We start from the raw sequence: 18,108 nt of genomic DNA, 5'->3' as shown, positions 1-18,108 counted from the left end.
TTTCTGGGTTAGCGGAGTCTGTAACCTGAAGCGTATGTAACCCGAGGTACCACTGTGCAATGCATCTGTGGCTGGGGTGAAATTTGACCTGGCGATTTCCTCTCTTACCTCCATCCACCTGCAGCGCTGTGGCCAGTTTTAAGGCTCCTGTATCTTTTGATTGATGCACACCTGAGCAGAACAAACAGCTATGTATTACATACACTAATTCTTGTCTTCGGTTCTTAAGTGGTTATCAGGATCGCTTGGTTCTGCAGTAAGCATGTAGCTCTGTGAGCTGGTTCACACACACCACCATGCTTTGGCACTATGCTTTTGCCCTTCCTGCCCTCCCTCCCCTCACACCCCTCTCTTCATTTGTTGCCTCCTGCTTGACCACGGTTTCCCTTGCAAACCAGCTCTGAACTGTGGTTTGCAGTCTGCTTTGGAGAGCAAGCAGTATATTCTGCTGAATATACTTGAGAAAGGGAAATTTCGTGCAGGCGCAGAGCTCCTTCCTGCAATGTCGAGCCAACAGCTCGGTGCTACCTCTGCACGAGACCAACGCGAGCTTTCAAAATGCGGCACATCTCTCCTTATGCTGTTTAGAAGGGGTTTTGCTCTTGCCTGTCTGCCCAGAGAGCAGAGGCTTGTCCCGCAAGGAGGAATAATTAAAGTCGGCTTTCGGTTGTGAGATGTTGGGCTCATTCGGTGCAAAGAGCACAAATGGGCAAATCAGAGCAAGCCAGCAGCCGGGTTTCTGGTTGGAAGAGCGAGTGCTGGGGCCTCTGGAGTCTGCATACATCTATCATTAACTATGGAAACTGTAGCAAGGCTTTCATTGACCGGAGGGAAATGCCTGCATTCCAGGAATGGAAGCGGGGTGGGAAGGGGGGGGGGTGTTTAATGGCTTTAAAATCTGTGCAGGGACTCAGACAGAAAACCATTTCCCCTGCTGCTGACGAACCTGTGTTGTTTGGAATAGCCACCCAGCACCAGTACTTGTGTGAAATGGGGCAAGCAGGTGTTGGTTGTCATTACTGCTGAATCACAAGCCTCTTGACGGCAGCACCTTTGCAACTCATGCTCCTGATTGGGGCCTGTAAATAGCCACTTGCCGGGGACATGTAGGATTTGGCTCCAAGCCACCGCAGAAGGACACCTACAGCTAGAAGACAGTTTTATCTTTGTGTTCCTTTTAGGCGTTGGATCGCGGCACTTACCAGGTCAGCATCTTTGCCTCTGTGCCGCCCCTCATAGGTCAAGGGATGTGGGTGGCGCTGTGGTCTAAACCACTGAGCCTCTTGGGCTTGCTGATCAGAAGGTTGGCGGGTCGAATCCCTGCGACGGGGTGAGCTCCCGTTGCTCTGTCCCTGCTCCTGCCAACCTAGCAGTTCGAAAGCACGCCAGCGCAAGTAGATAAATAGGTAGCGCTCCAGCGGGAAGGTAAACAGCGTTTCCGTGCGCTCTGGTTTCTGTCACAGTGTCCCGTTGCGCCAGAAGCGGTTTAGTCCTGCTGGCCACATGACCCGGAAAGCTGTCTGTGGACAAACGCCGGCTCCCTTGGCCTGAAAGCGAGATGAGTGCCACAACCCCATAGTCACCTTTGACTGGACTTAACCATCCAGGGGTCTTTTACCTTTTTACCTTTACTTCAAGGGTATGGGAGGAGGAGTCACCGTGAGCGAGCCCCGAATCCTTGTCCTGTCTCCTACTTCCAGGCTGAATTCCACAAGGCTGTATTTCAACCTAGCCCAGTGTGTGTTGAGAATGCTCTAAGCATCAAATTGGGTCCTGAAGGATGTGCAGAGATACATTTTGAGAGCCTGCCCCCTGCAAGCCTTGCCAAATTTTCATCCTGTATCTCTTTGGAAGTGGTGCAAGATAAGTTTTACTGAAATTGGCTTCTTACGATTGGAAATAGGGTATGATAATCGCTGCCTGTGGTCTAAAGAGCTAGGCAAAGAGTTCCATTTAACCAGCGGGGCTTTGGACTTGGGTTTCCTGGAACAAACCCCAGTGTGGCAAATGACTTGGAAACCGAAGGGGCTTTCAGAAGCAATTTGTTATGGTCTTGTGTCCTCCCGTGTCTCTGTCTGCTGTTTTAGAATCAAGGCCACACCGGGAATACCTGAGTGAAGTAGCATTTCACTTGGCACCCTAAACGGGATGTGTTAGCCTCGGCCAACCTAGTGCCCACTAGTCAAAACAAAAAAATTCCTTCCAGTAGCACCTTAAAGACCAACTAAGTTAGTTCTTGGTACAGTATGAGCTTTCGTGTGCATGCACACTTCTTCAGATACACTGAAACAGTTTCAGTGGTCTTTAAGGTGCTACTGGAAGGAATTTTTTTGTTTTGACTATGGCAGACCAACACGGCTACCTATCTGTAACTAGTGCCCACTAGTTGGGGCTGATGGGAGTTGTAGTCCAAAAAGAATCTGGAGGGCACCAGGTTGGCCGAAACTGGCACATATGTTTCCCCACCCTGAGTCAATTGACTTGCCGAAAATCCAGGATTTCATTAAAGATTGCATGGTCATCTGCCTGAAGATTCTTGAACCGTGATTCCTGCATCGTGGGGGCTTGGGCAAGATGGCCTTTGGGTACAGTTCTGTGTTTCTGAGTGCTGTTTCCTGTATGGGTCTTAATATTTTGGGATGGGATGGCTGCGTCTGTAGCTGTAGAGCCTAAGAAAGCTTTGTTCACTGCAATCCGTAAAGACGAACATTCTCTTTCCCACAATGAGCATTGATTTGCTGAGAGAATCCTCCCGTTGTAGGTGCAGAAGATGAATTGTAGCCTTGTCTTAGGCAGGTGTGGGAGGAAAGTGGGGGTGATGCCTCCTTTGGGGGGGGGCAACATGTTGGCGCACTATTGATCTTGCTCCTCCTTACCGATTATATTTGAGTGAGCTGAATTTGCAAGGGGAAGGCGATGTCGAAAGGTAAACAGAGGCAGAATCTCTGCAAGGAGCAACAGACAGTCTGTGCTTTTTCCTTCTGTTCTGGTGGTGTTGGGGTGACTGTGTGTTGCTCCTTTACATCTGGTGTGGATCAGTAAAGCCCCTTCTCTTTAATTTTTCCAAACATGCAGCGCTAGTCCCTTTCCGAGCAAAATATTTACCCAGAGTTAGCTCAGCGCGTAGAGACAAAGTGTCCCAAACTTGGGCCCTTTTAATGACAAACATTACGTTTAAGAATGCAGCTAAAAGGTTTCCCCCCCCCTTTTTTCTTTTGTTTTCTCCCCTGGACGCAAAGCTTTATTCATTCCTTGTGCAAGGGTAACTTTTCTTCCTGTCGAGGTGGAATCGAAGCTTCCTGACAATAAGGCTGCTTTTCAACACGCCCGTCACGGCGAGGGGAGGTCACGAGCAAGCGCTGCACATTTCTTCCGAAAATTGTCTGAAGTTTTGACGCCAGCCCGAGCGGGAAGATCTCTGAGGTTACTTTAGGAGCTGTTAAAAGAAAGAGGCAGCTTCAGATCCCCTTGTTCTTGTTTTTCAGAGCCTTTCCCCGCCACCCCTCCTTGTCAGATGAATGGTTCATTAGAAGCTGTCAAAAGCAACATTCCTGGTTGCTTAGCTCACCGGAGCCTGCCCAGATTGGCCGATTCGTTGGGGGGGGGGCAGTTTGGAAGTGAGACAACACAGAATACGGCCTGTTCATTCACCCAGCTGGGCTTCTTGGTGCCACCCGGCAGAGGGAGAAGGGGGCTCTTGCAGCATGACGTGGGCCGTTTTCTGGTTCCCAGCCCCCTTCAGGCCACCAGGGTGGGGTCCTCTCGGAGCGTGGGAATGAATGCGCCCGCAGTGGTAAAGGGGCGAGGCTGCAAGGCCCAGCCCTCCTGCCCCGGGCCAACTCATCTTTCCTACCTCTGCTCCTGGGAATTAAAAAAAAAAAGTTCTCTTTGACGGATGTAATTATTTTTAATTCTGCAATTTATTTGCCATCTGAAAGAGCTGGGGGCCGTTTGCAACAATGCTTGTGCAATACTATAATAATGCATGGCGTTTATAGCACCTCTCAAAGAGTTCAAAGCGCTTCATTCATCCTCACAGCGCCCTGCATGGTAGGCTATGCCGTCCTACACATTGCTGGCGGGGGACCGGCGAAGACTTGCTCGAGGTCGTCTAGGAGGTTCGGGGCAGAGAAGTGACTTGAACTTTGTTCATTTGCAAATACGTTAAGCAGAATGACGGCTGAGCTGCGTGCAGCCTTCTCAGCAGACAGCATGGCCTCTGTCACATTCCCAGAAAACCAACCAAAGCAACAGAGCCCTTTGCAAGAGTCTGGGTGGCAGACTTGCAGTGGTGCCCCCTCCTGGGTGGGCAGACAGTTGTGTATGGTGGGGGGCTTGTCTTGGCCCCAGGGACTGCCCCAGGAGCACTTTGTGGGGGGGAGAGAGAGCATCACTCCTGTCTTTTACGCCAGGTATTGTCAACCGATTTCCTTAAGAATGGATAGGTTTGATCTTCTTGAGAGTCCCATGGACTGCAAGAAGATCAAACCTCTCCATTCTGAAGGAAATCAGCCCTGAGTGCTCACTGGAAGGACAGATCCTGAAGCTGAGGCTCCAAGACTTTGGCCATCTCATGAGAAGAGAAGACTCCCTGGAAAAGACCCTGATGTTGGAAAAGATGGAGGGCACAAGGAGAAGGGGACGACAGAGGACGAGATGGTGGGACAGTGTTCTCGAAGCTACCAGCATGAGTTTGACCAAACTGCGGGAGGCAGTGGAAGACAGGAATGCCTGGTGTGCTCTGGTCCAGGGGGTCCCGAAGAGTTGGACACGACTAAACGACTAAACAACAACAAATTGTCAGCCTTTTCAGACCCAAGACCCACTTCTAACTCAAACGTGCTTTTGGGGACTTGCTCTTAATCTAATGCCATAGATTTGCCTAGTGGTAGCACTTTTGCTGCAGCCCACCCCCGAATCAGGCTGCCCACCCATCCCACCGCGCAAAGGCCATTAGACAGCACCTCTGCTGCTAGTGAGAGCCCGTGTGACATAATGGTTAGAATGTCAGACTAGGACCTGGGAGACCAGGGTTCGAATCCTCCACTCAGCCATGAAGCTCACTGCCACGCTAGCCAAACCCTTGCTACAGAAAGAGCCAGCCCAACACGACTCATCCGGAGCTGCCCTTACACTGAGCCACTCCATTGGGTCCATCTAGTTCAGCATTCCCTGCACTGACTGGCAGCAGCTGCCCAGGGTTTCCAAGCAAGGTTCTCTCCTACCTGGAGATGCCCTTCTGCATGCAAAGCCAGCTTCTGGCTTGCCCCTCTTGCTCTTCTGCCCCACGTATGCATTGGGTCCGCGGCTGGCCTTGAGAAGAGCAGAGGAGCGTTTTCTCCACCGCCACCCAACTGCCCCTTTCAGATTCTTTCCAATGCCCATTCCTTTCTGCTGCAGCTGAGCTTTCACCTGAGCCGCTTCCTCGTCTTCCTCCATTCCTCCGTCCGTTAAGAGTTTGGGTGTAATCTTCGATACCTCCCTCTCCATGGAGGCGCAGATTGCAGCTATTACAAAGGCGGCATTTTTTCATCTCCGCCAAGCTAAGCAGTTGGCTCCTTACCTCTCTCGCCCTGACCTAGCCACTGTGATCCACGCGATGGTCACCTCCAGACTGGATTATTGTAACTCGCTCTACGTGGGGCTGCCCTTGAGACTGACCCAAAAACTCCAGCGGCTGCAGAATGCCGCAGCGAGACTCCTTACGGGGTCTTCGCTGCGAGATCACATTCATCCGGTGCTATACCAGCTGCACTGGCTCCCAGTGGAGTACAGGATCAGGTTTAAGGTGCTGGTTTTAACTTTCAAAGCCCTATACGGCCTAGGACCCTCGTACCTACGGGACCGCCTCTCCTGGTATGCCCCACAGAGGAACTTACGGTCTTCAAATAAAAACATCTTGAAGGTCCCAGGCCACAGAGAGGTTAGGCTGGCCTCAACTAGAGCCAGGGCTTTTTCAGCTGCGGCTCCAACCTGGTGGAACGCTCTGTCACAAGAGACAAGGGCCCTGCGGGACTTGACATCTTTCCGCAGCGCGTGCAAGACAGAGCTGTTCTGCCAGGCCTTTGGTCAGGGCGCAGCCTGACTCCCTCCTTTGGCAATCTTTACAAAACTTTATGGTTGCCATCAGTTTTGATTTTAATTAATTTTTATAATGTTTTTATAATGTTGCACTACTTTGGTGTTGTTAGCCGCCCTGAGCCCGGCTTCGGCTGGGGAGGGCGGGATATTAATAAAATTTATTATTATTATTATTCTTGCAGAGTAGAGAGAGACCTTCTGCCAGGCTGCTGGTCTCTCCGTTGCCAGAGAGCACTTGAGTCCGTTTCCACTTCAAGTGGGATACATCTGTCAGATGGTGAGGAGGTGGGTGGTGGCCAACATATCCAGGAGCTCTCAAAGCCAGCATGCCCGGCTCCTTGTCTGGCTTAGCCCAGCCATATTGGCGCTCCCTCCGATCGCTTGTGTGTGGCGTTGCTGCTCAATTAATCAGCCGCTGCCTCTTGAGTTTCTGAATGAATGGGGTTAGTAACAGTTGTCAAAACAAGCTTTGCGCTGCCGGAAGCTCTCCGGCTTGCCGTTCTTTTGGTGCTCATCAGGCAGCGTCAGTGCCCCCCAGCCAGGATATGTGTAGGGTGGGGTGGGGGGCATGTTTGGAGCTGGGGTGTTGCAGAGGTTGCTTGATGCGGAGTGACAGGCCCTATTCATGGCTCAAAGCTCCCTGCTTCTGAGTAACAGGAATGCAATGTTGCTCGTTCCAGAAAAGTAATAATAGTAGCAGCCGCACCTGCGGTCTATACGGGTGTGGATTTCTTCGCAATTTGAAAGGGCAAGTGGGGCTGGGGGCGGCTTTAACAGTATTGCAGCATCTTCAGGGAGGGGGGGGGAGTGAGCATTACAACAGAGGGAGATCATAGGTCTGCACTGTCATGTCGTATTGCAAAGGGTGGGGGCTTGTAAACAGCTGCAGTTACCTGTGGCAAGCTAAAATTTACTGCAGGCCAGTGGTTCCCAAACTCAGCCCCCCACTCCAAAGGGGGCACTTGAAAATTGCAGAGGGTCTTGGTGGACCACTTAATGCAGTGTTTCTCAAACTTGGATCTCCAGCTGCTGTTGGACTACAACTCCCATCATCCCTAGCTAGCAGGACCAGTGGTCAGGGATGATGGGAATTGTAGTTCTGCAACAGGTGGAGACCCAAGTTTGAGAAACACGGACTTAATGTTTTTTTCTGCCGGTTGAAGCAATTGTAATGCACTGTTCCTAGATGCTGTATGGTGGTGTTTTTTAAAAGAAATATTTTTATTGCTTGGTTTTATTTCTTTTGTGTTGTATTAAAATTTGAATTCCGTAGAATCTATATTCTCGGACTGGAGCATTTGTCATAAGAACTTAGTCCTATTGGATCAGATCACAGGTCCAGCAGCCTTTTCCCACAAGTAGCCAATAAGATGCCACCAGAAAGCCCATCATCAACAACTGTGGAAGGCAAAAACCATCATTGGCAACCCATATTCACCGGGGTGTGTGTGACTCTGAACAAGGAGGTTCAGTCTAACCATCTGGGGTAGTAGCTATTGCTAGACCTCTCCTCTGTGACTCATTCAAAACCCGTTTTAGTGTCATCCCAGCCGTGGCTTTTGCCACATCTCAGTCGGTGGTGATTTCCACAGATTCTGTGGCTTGAAGAAACCCTTCCTTTTGGTCTATCCGAAATCTATAGCCCATAAGTTTCCTTGGATAGAGTGTGTAAGACAGAAACTTCCGCTTTCTGCCTGCTTTCCCCACGTCGTGCATAATTTGAGACATGCCCCTTAGTCATCTCCCACAACCCCAAACTATTGCTGGGAGTCTCCTTCCAGGAGACAAACTTGACGGCCCCTGAGCGAGCCTGCGCATGCAATTTCGGACTCGCCCAGAGCCCCACTGACTTGCTCCCCTTTCGCAAAGGAACCTCGGGAAGCTCACGTAGGGCCACGTCGGGCGCCACCCCCTCGCTGCTCCCTTGTTAACCATACCGGTGTCGCCATGTGCAGAACCCACCCAGCCCTATGCATGCATGTACAGGAAGCCTTTTAAATCCCATGCGCTTGTCCCCTGGACTGAGCGGGGCTGAACAGCGAGGGGTCCTTGGTAACAAAACCTCCGGACCACGTTCCTGCGGTCAGTGGATTGACATTGGCGCGGGCATTTCCAAAGCTTCGAAGCTTTGCCTCGCGTGCACACATGCACACCAGCCCCTCTGTGACCCAGAAATCGCTTCTCCTACCTGCCACCCTCCTCTCAGCTGCGTGGCAGCGGGATTTCCTTTCCCCCGCCTGCTGATGCCAGCAAGGAGAGCACCTGCTCTCCAAATGATGGCCGCAGCGTTCAGAGGGTGGCGTGTGTCAGTTTGAGCGAGCCAGCGAGTCTTCCCCCTGCCACACACTACTGGCAGCATCCAGAAGAGGCGATCATTCAAAGCGTATCCCACTTTGACCCGATACCTTGGCACTGTGATATCGGTAAGGGGGGCAGGTTGACATACCTGGTTGGAATATGCATGGTTTGTGCAGGAGTTGGAAGGAGAGAGTGCATTTGCATCAGATTTGGGGGGGGGGTAGATTTCTCTTGCATTTAGTGGTGAGCTGCAATTCTGTGCTGGGCCTGGGGGTAACCCGTGAAACGTGGTCCAGGACTGGTCCAGAATCCGAAGGTTCTGCAAGGAGTCAGTCCAACAGGGCCAAGGCAGGAAACCAGGCAAGGACAGGTACAGGATCACAGGCAGGATCTAGCATACAGCAGTGTTGCTCCCGCAACCTTGCGCAGGGTCCGACAGTCTTTTATATTTATCGGGGTAGCGGCTGGTCCTGATCCCCCAGCGACTCACCTCCCTGTTTCGCCCAAAGGCGAGCACTCCTCCTGCGAGTACTCAGGTCTCTCCTTCTCTCAGACCTTAGTCTCTGCAGTTCAGGGGACGTCGGTGGGTTACTAGACCCAGGGGCCGCCGCAGTCTCACCTGACCCAACTGGTAGCGGAGCAGCTGTAAGTGATGGCCCAGCTGGAGGCAACGAGGTCATCCCCGCATCTGGAGCCAGGGCAGGCTCAGGCCCCTGACTCGGCCCAGCTGGTGCTTATTGCAGGGGAACCTGTGCAGACTGGGGCTCTTCAGGATCAGGCCCCAGACTTGGTTCAGGTGTTGCCTGAGGCAAAGGATCCGGTGCAGACTGAGACTCCTCTGGTTCTGAGTCCGAGCCCGAGTCCCAGGCCATCACAAATTCCTCACTGATGCCTCCCACCATTGGAGATTCCTTGATGGCGCATCCAAGCTGGGTTTTTGGGCTGATTAGCAAGCTAGCAAGTGCTTTGGGGTTGCTTATCTCTGCACGGTGTCGAGGGACCGCTTTGGCTCAGCAGCTCCCCGCGGTTGATAATGCTGGTTCATCTTCCCCATGTCCATTTGCTCCCTCTTGGTCCATAAAGTTGCACACATCTAAAGTGTGTGAGAGAGGAAGTGGGAGAGGTGGAGAAGAGGGAAAGATTCCTCATGGCAGGGATAATTTGCTTCCTGGGTTTGTTATGGACTGGAATGTGTGTGACTCCAAAGGAGCATATAGTGTAGTTGTACATACAGGATTATGTGACCTCCCAATGTACCGTATCTCTGTTTTCTTTTGAAAAACAAGCTTGTAGTCCACATGGCGGCAAAGATTTGTGGGCAATACCTCCTGGAACCTGAAGAGATGGCTCTGAGCCAGGCTTCGGCTGGGGAGGGTGGGATATAAAATAAATTATTATTATTATTATTATTATTATTATTATTATTATTATTATTATTATTTAAAAATACTTCCCTTGGCTTTTTGGTGTCTTCTGCCTCTCTTCCCCCTTGTCAGAACCAGAATAAATTATTTGCCGTAGCTAAAAATGGTGGATTGAGTCCTACAAAATAGTTCAGCGTCCGTACTTCATACTAATCGCAGAATCCAGCTTTTCTGCGTGAAGCATTTGGATTGCCTGGGTGCAAACATTCACCTGTTTAGCGTGGGTGTTTGGAATCCATATTGTGACATCGTTTTCATGATTTTTCGACCTGGCAATATATCGCAAATCATGATGTTTGCGCATGCACAAGAATCATGATGTGAGGAAAACTGCGAAGCCAGCCAGTGCCTCTGTAGCTCCATCCTTATTTCAGAAATTGTGATATATCAGTATATTGTGATGTTTAGCTGGTGACATATTCTGGTGTTGGAAACCAGATATCGACCAGCCCCATCTCCCTCCCCATCAGAATTTTCTTTCTCCTTCAAATTTTGGTCCTTTTGCGGCTCAGTTGCTTCTTTTTTTATATATAAGATATTTATTAAAATTTTCAATATTAATACAAAAAGAAAAATCAGAAAGAAAAATTACAAAAATACAAAAATAATAATTAAAAAACACACAAAATTTCCACAACTTATTTTCCATTGACTTGTTTCCCAGACCTCCTCATACCTCCCTTTTTTGTATTCCATTTCAAATTGTTAATTCAGCAAATCCTTATCAATAAGTTTTAACCTGCTTCTGAACCTTTTTTTCCCCTATTCTCTTAAAACATCACAGCTGGAAACCACTTAATTTCTATCCGACATAATTTTTACATTCATTAATTTTACAATATTTCTGTAGATAGTCTTTAAATTTCTTCCAGTCTTCTTCCGCCGACTCTTCTCCCAGGTCTCGGATTCTGCCAGTCATTTCCGCCAGTTCCATATAGTCTATCACCTTCATCTGCCATTCTTCCAGAGTGGGTAGATCCTGTGTCTTCCAGTACTTTGCAATCAGTATTCTTGCTGCTGTTGTAGCATACATAAAGAGAGTTCTGTCCTTCTTTGGCACCAATTGGCCGACTATGCCCAGGAGAAAGGCCTCTGGTTTCTTCAAGAAGGTATATTTAAATACCTTTTTCATTTCATTATATATCATTTCCCAGAAAACCTTAATCCTTGGGCGCGGCTCAGTTGCTTCTTGCTGCTGCAACCAAGGGCCCACACCCAAAGCCAGACGTTATCAGTTTGCAGAAATAGGTTTCCTAACTCAAAGTTGCTCTTTTTGGGAGTGCAATAATATAGACTGTGTGCTGTGGAGGGCGGGAATTGGCTCTCCTCCTGGGGAGACAGGCAGTCCACACCCGTCCCTTTTCTTGAGGGAGGGTCTGGTACTGTGAGGGGCATTTGGCTGAAGCCCACCATGTAAGATGGGAGCAAGAATTATGTTGGCCAGACCCTGTGCACCCCTCCACTCAGGACCAGCAAGATTTTGGATTCTGTTCGAAAATGAAGTCCAACTTCCAAACTGGAAAGAGAAGGAGCTCGCTTTGCGCTTTGAGTAACCTTTTATTTCAAAAGTTTCCAAAAGGACGGGAGCAGAAACTAGGAAAGTCAAGTTTCTTCTTAAATATCTGAAGGCCAGGCCTTGGGCTGTGTTTAAAGGGGCAAAAAGTTACCAGGCTGCTTCTGAACCTGAGGACTAGAAACCTGCGGATTATCAAGTGTCACAGTAGCAACCAGGCTCCACGGCTTTAGGCCAGATTCTGTGCCTCGTGTGATGTGGATTCATGGAAGGCCAGACTGCAGCCCTGCTCAATTTTGGAACGAAGTCATAACTACCGTATTTTTTGCTCTATAAGACTTACCTTTCCCCTCCTAAAAAGTAAGGGGAGATGTGTGTGTGTCTTATGGAGCGAATGCAGGCTGCGCAGCTATCCCAGAAGCCAGAACAGCAAGAGGGATTGCTGCTTTCACTGCGCAGCGATCCCTCTTGCTGTTCTGGCTTCTGAGATTCAGAATATTTTTTCCCTTGTTTTCCTCCTCCAAAAACTAGGTGCGTCTTGTGGTCTGGTGCGTCCTATAGAGCGAAAAATATGGTATTTGAAGTCAGAACCTGGGTGGGCGGAGGACAGAGAGCTGAACCTCCCTGCGTGTCTCCCTCCTGAGCCACAAAAACCAAGTTAGCCTGTGTTTGTCTTGGATCTCATATTGCCTTGAAGGAGCCAGAGGGGCAGCCACTGTACCAGTTGGCAGTGCTTTTGAGTCTATAAGGGTCCGTAAGACACCTGTCCATGAAGGCACAGGTCAAATCTGTGTCCAGGGCAGCTGTCTACCAGCTCCATCTGGTACGTAGGCTGAGACCCTATCTGCCTGCGGACTGTCTCACCAGAGTGGTGCATGCTCTGGTTATCTCCCGCTTGGACTACTGCAATGCACTCTACGTGGGGCTACCTTTGAAGGTGACTCGGAAACTACAACTAATCCAGAATGCGGCAGCTAGACTGGTGACTGGGAGCGGCCGCCGAGACCATATAACACCGGTCTTGAAAGACCTACATTGGCTCCCAGTACATTTCCAAGCACAATTCAAAGTGTTGGTGCTGACCTTTAAAGCCCTAAATGGCCTCGGTCCAGTATACCTGAAGGAGCGTCTCCACCCCCATCATTCTGCCCGGACGCTGAGGTCCAGCGCCGAGGGCCTTCTGGCGGTCCCCTCATTGCGAGAAGCAAAGCTGCAGGGAACCAGGCAGAGGGCCTTCTCGGTAGTGGCGCCCACCCTGTGGAACGCCCTTCCAGCAGATGTCAAAGCGATAAACAACTACCTGACATTCAGAAGACATCTTAAGGCAGCCCTGTTCAGGGAAGTTTTTAACGTGTGATATTTTACTGTATTTTTGGTTTTATGGAAGCCGCCCAGAGTGGCTGGGGAGGCCCAGCCAGATGGGCGGGGTATAAATAAATTATTATTATTATTATTATTATTATTATTATTATTATTATATCTGAAGGCAGTCCTGTTTAGGGAAGCTTTTAATGTTTAATAGATTATTGTATTTTAATATTCTGTTGGAAGCCGTCCAGAGTGGCTGGGGAAACCCAGCTAAATGGGCCGGGTATAAAAAAATTAATAATAATAATAATAATTATTATTCCAGAGCCTTACCTTTCCTCTTTTTCTCCCATCCAGACTTTCACAGCATGGTGCAATTCTCACCTGCGGAAAGCCGGCACACAGATTGAGAACATCGACGAAGATTTCCGTGATGGCTTGAAGCTCATGTTGCTGCTGGAGGTCATTTCAGGTGAGAAGAAGAAGAGGAGGAGGAGTTTGGATTTGATATCCTGCCTTTCACTCCCTTTAAGGAGTCTCAAAGCGGCTAACATTCTCCTTTCCCTTCCTCCCCCACAACAAACACTCTGTGAGGTGAGTGGGGCTGAGAGACTTCAGAGAAGTGTGACTGGCCCAAGGTCACCCAGCAGCTGCATGTGGAGGAGCAGAGACGCAAACCCGGTTCACCAGATTACGAGACTACTGCTCTTAACCACTACACCACAATGGCTGCAAGGGCTGTTGATTGGCACTTTTCAGGACCGCGTTTTCACTTTGCGGCAAGTTTGAGTTTTGAGCAGTCATCCTCGACCATCCTAAGACGGGGGTCAGCAAACTTTTTCAGCTGGGGGCCGGTCCACTGTCCCTCAGAACTTGTGGGGGCCCCACAAGTAACCCAGAGATGCACTTTAAATAAAAGCACACATTCTGCTCATGTAAAAACACCAGGCAGGCCCCACAAATAACCCAGAGATGCATTTTAAATAAAAGCACACATTCTGCTCATGTAAAAACACCAAGCAGGCCCCACAAGTATCCCAGAGATGCACTTTAAATAAAAGCACACATTCTGCTCATGTAAAAACACCAGGCAGGCCCCACAAATAACCCAGAGATGCATTTTAAATAAAAGCACACATTCTGCTCATGTAAAAACACCAGGCAGGCCCCACAAATAACCCAGAGATGCATTTTAAATAAAAGCACACATTCCGCTCATGTAAAAACATGCTGATTCCCGGACTATTCGCTGGCCGGATTGAGAAGGCGATTAGGCCGGATCCAAACCCCGGGCCTTAGGTTGCCAACCCATGTCCTAAGATGATGAGAGGTGACGCATCTGCCCTGGGATCATAGCAGTGGCCCCCACAGCCTGTTTGTTGTTGGCATCCTTCTGTCTCAGGAGACAAGGGACTGGTGCACCTTTGTGGGTGAAGTCAAACCACTGGGGAATTACAGCTGGCACTGCAGAGACCGATGCGGGAGAGACATGTTTTGTTGCAGCTGGGGCAGAGGAAGGCGTCCTGTTGTGCTGCTGCAGACACACCTCGCCGTTTCTTCTCTCTGTGCTCATTCTGGTTATTCCTCCTCCGGTCGCTGCTGTCTTGCCTGCCTCCTGGCACTGTGGTTGTCCGCAAGGGCAAGGCTGATGTTGCCAGCGGTCATGCCGTGTTTGCAGACATCTTTGTAACGCACAGCTGGTCTGCCAACAGGCCTGGTGCCCGAAGGCGGCTCCCAGTAGAGCAGGCATAGGCAAACCCGGCCCTCCAGATGTTTTGGGACTACAATTCCCACCATCCCTAGCTAACAGGACTAGTGGCAAGGGATGATGGGAGTTGTAGTCCCAAAACATCTGGAGGGCCAAGTTTGTCTATATAGCCTGCTGTAGAGCATGTCTTTGGGGAGCTTGCAATCCTTGTACAGTGGTACCTCGGGTTAAGTACTTAATTGGTTCTAGAGGTCCGTTCTTAACCTGAAACTGTTCTTATCCTGAAGCACCATTTTAGCTAATGGGACCTCCTGCTGCCGCCGTGCCGCTGGAGCATAATTTCTGTTCTCACCCTGAAGCAAAGTTCTTAACCTGAAGCACTATTTCTGGGTTAGCGGAGTCTGTAACCTGAAGCGTATGTAACCTGAAGCGTATGTAACCCGAGGTACCACTGTAATTCACAAGTCAGTTGCTTTTCCAGGGGGCTGGTTGGAAGAACATGGCTTTCCACTGGTGCCTGATACCACAAAGGAATGGGGAGCAGGAGATGGGGAGAACAAGTAGGCAAGGCATAGTGTACTCTTTCCATACCCCCCCAACGGTCCAGTTCTTAACTCTGAATTAGCCATGCAAACCTTGTTAATCTGAATAATTTCACAGTTGGGGTTTAGCCTGATTTTTGGGGTGGCTGAAGGCTGATGGGCCATCTGACGCCTTGTTAACCCCATTTTGACCCATTCGCACCAGCTCCCTCTCGACACCCCCCCCCCGTTGGTTCAAGATTTTTGCCTCATATGCCTTATGAGGAACGGCTAAGGGAGCTGGGCATGTTTAGCCTGGAGAAGAGGAGGTTAAGGGGTGATATGATAGCCATGTTCAAATATAGAAAAGGATGTCACATAGAGGAGGGAGAAAGGTTGTTTTCTGCTGCTCCAGAGAAGCGGACACGGAGCAATGGATCCAAACTACAAGAAAGAAGATTCCACCTAAACATTAGGAAGAACTTCCTGACAGTAAGAGCTGTTTGACAGTGGAATTTGCTGCCCAGGAGTGTGGTGGAGTCTCCTTCTTTGGAGGTCTTTAAGCAGAGGCTTGACAGCCATATGTCAGAAGTGCTCTGATGGTGTTTCCTGCTTGGCAGGGGGTTGGACTCAATGGCCCTTGTGGTCTCTTCCAACTCTATGATTCTATGATGCTTGAATAGGTTTACACGCTGGGAAACCTGACCCAAATGTCAGCTTCTTCTCCCTTTGGAGAGACGGATGACTGCTAAAGAGAATTCAACCTGGAGTAACTTAGGAAACCAAAAGGAAAAAAAAATCTGTTCCTCTTTGGACAAGAAAGGTGTTTGTCCTTTGTGTCTTCCTGAGCTTGCATCTGATGCTAGAAGGAAGCTCCCTTTTGTGCTCTTTCAATCCGATCTCCTCCTTCAACCAACCAACCAACCCCTTTCTTCTTTCTGCTTCCTCAGGGGAGCGGTTACCGAAACCGGAGAGAGGAAAGATGAGGGTACACAAGATCAACAACGTGAACAAAGCTCTCGATTTCATCGCAAGCAAAGGAGTCAAGCTGGTTTCCATAGGAGCTGAAGGTGAGATTACGTGGGTTGGGGTGCTGTTCTTTCAAGCCTCTACCGGCGATAACGTCGTGCCCGTTTTACAAAATGCCGCAAGCTATTTATTGTGAGTTGACTGTGATTGGAGGCCTCTCGGGGCAGGGACCTCCTCCCTTGTACTTTCTAAAAACCTCTTTTTCCCCCTAATAATATTTATTATTTTCAGTAAATAAGCATAATACAAAAGAATTAACAGTAACAAAAACAAACAAAAGATAAAACAGGGGGGGAAAAGAAAAAAGGGGGAAAAAAACATACAATACAGCATAATGCCACTTACCGTATTTTTCGCTCTATAAGACGCACCAGACCACAAGACGCACCTAGTTTTTGGAGGAGGAAAACAAGAAAAAAAAATATTCTGAATCCCAGAAGCCAGAACAGCAAGAGGGATCGCTGCACAGTGAAAGCAGCAATCCCTCTTGCTGTTCTGGCTTCTGGGATAGCTGCGCAGCCTGCATTCGCTCCATAAGACGCAGACATTTCCCCTTACTTTTTAGGAGGGAAAAAGTGAGCCTTATAGAGCAAAAAATACGGTAAATTCTGTCGTTGAGAACATTGAGAATTATTATTATTCTTTATACCCCGCCTACTCTGGGCGGCTTCCAACAAAATACTAAAAATACAATCAAACATCAAACATTAAAAGCTTGACTTTCACCTGTCAAATGTGCTCTGTTGATCTGTTTGGAGAGACAGTGTGGCGTAAGAGAGATATTGTGCTTGGATCAAACAGAACTGAGTTCAAATCCTTATAATGGTCGAGTGGGCCAAGTCATGTACACACACACACACACACAATCACAGTCTTTCCCAACACTTCACACAGTGGTTGTGCAGAATAAAATGCAAAGAAAGAAAATGGCAAAGGCCGGGACCTGCATTTTTATGTAAACTGTGCTATTTTTACTGTTGTTAGCCTGGCTTTGGCTGGGGAGGGTATTAGTATTATTATTATTAGACAGATCAGGGGGCTAGAAACCTGCAGCCCTTCAGATGCTGTTGTATTGCAACTCCTGCCTCATCCACCCTGCAGAATCAGGGATGATGAAGGGAGTTGGAGAGTCACCGGTTCCCCAGCTCTGGGGCAGCTGGATCTCCTGCTAAGAGATTTCCATCTGCTGGAATACAGGTGGAGGCGGACTGCAGGTTGGGGAAGGGCTTTCGTGCTCAGATCCTGCTTGCAGACTTTTCATAGGCGCCTGGTTTGACCATTGTGGGAATAGGAGGCTGGACCATGGGGGCCTTTGGGGCCTGGGCCTTCTTATCTTTCGAAACGCTTAAAAATGTGCAGGCCACATCTCGGAAGTCGAGAGGAGCTGCTGAGTAACGTTTCCTGTGCCCTCCTTGCCCTTCCCCGTGACTCGCGAAACCGGAATGCGTGATGCAGAGATGCTGGACAATGTCCCAATTTATACAAATCACAGAGCCAAATTCTGTGCCCACAGAGCCCGCGGTTCATTTCCTTAGTGTGTGTAACCCTAAACAGAGCAGCTTTAGTGTCATCTTCCACGGTGCATGTAACTCTGATTGGCTGCAGCTGCAGGTCCTGAACAAGCTCTCTGGAAAGAGAACAGTATCCTCCGATCTCCCTGCTGTCTCTGTGTCTGCAGATATCATCAAGGCAATTTGAAAAGTAGCTTGGGAGCTGGAAAGAGCAATGCACACGCACACACACACACACACACACACAGTTACAGATAGGTAGCCGTGTTGGTCTGCCATAGTCAAAACAAAAAAAATTCCTTCCAGTAGCACCTTAAAGACCAACTAAGTCAGTTCTTGGTATGAGCTTTCGTGTGCATGCACACTTCTTCAGATACACACAGAGAGAGAGAGAGAGAGAGAGAGCCATCAGGGCAGCCATGGAGCCATTTGCCCAGGGCAAGATTCATTTTCCTGCAGCTGGTCAGCTGGGAGCACACGGCTGGCTCTTCTGAACTTAATTGCATTCAGTGATGTAACCCCCCCTCATCCAAATACTTGCCGTTATTGTTCTGAGCTTCTGTGACCGATATTCCTTTGAGCCTTGCCAGATTTATGCGCTTGCAATAAATACGTTACACGCTTTGAAACAAGCAAACAAAAATCCCCCAAATTCTTTGCCGCTGGATTTTTTTTTCCCCCACCCACCCTCAGCTCTGCAGTTCCTTCTTCCTTG

The 18,108-nt window shown here is 49.2% G+C and overlaps 1 protein-coding gene across 4 annotated transcripts in view; it reads left to right on the top strand.

Moving 5' to 3' along the window:
* ACTN4 (actinin alpha 4) overlaps positions 1-18,108 on the top strand; it is a 130,716-nt gene that overhangs the window by 57,992 nt on the left and 54,616 nt on the right. For all 4 annotated transcript variants that reach the window (XM_081921958.1, XM_081921956.1, XM_081921955.1 and 1 more), the window contains exons 2-3: positions 12,982-13,096; positions 15,804-15,923. In XM_081921958.1, the coding sequence (XP_081778084.1) occupies positions 12,982-13,096; positions 15,804-15,923 (235 nt within the window). The remainder of the gene's footprint in view (positions 1-12,981; positions 13,097-15,803; positions 15,924-18,108) is intronic.

Source organism: Podarcis melisellensis (genome assembly GCF_964234715.1).
Source record: "Podarcis melisellensis genome assembly, chromosome: 8".
Lineage (NCBI taxonomy): Eukaryota > Metazoa > Chordata > Lepidosauria > Squamata > Lacertidae > Podarcis > Podarcis melisellensis.
This window is presented reverse-complemented; position numbering and strand designations above follow the sequence as displayed.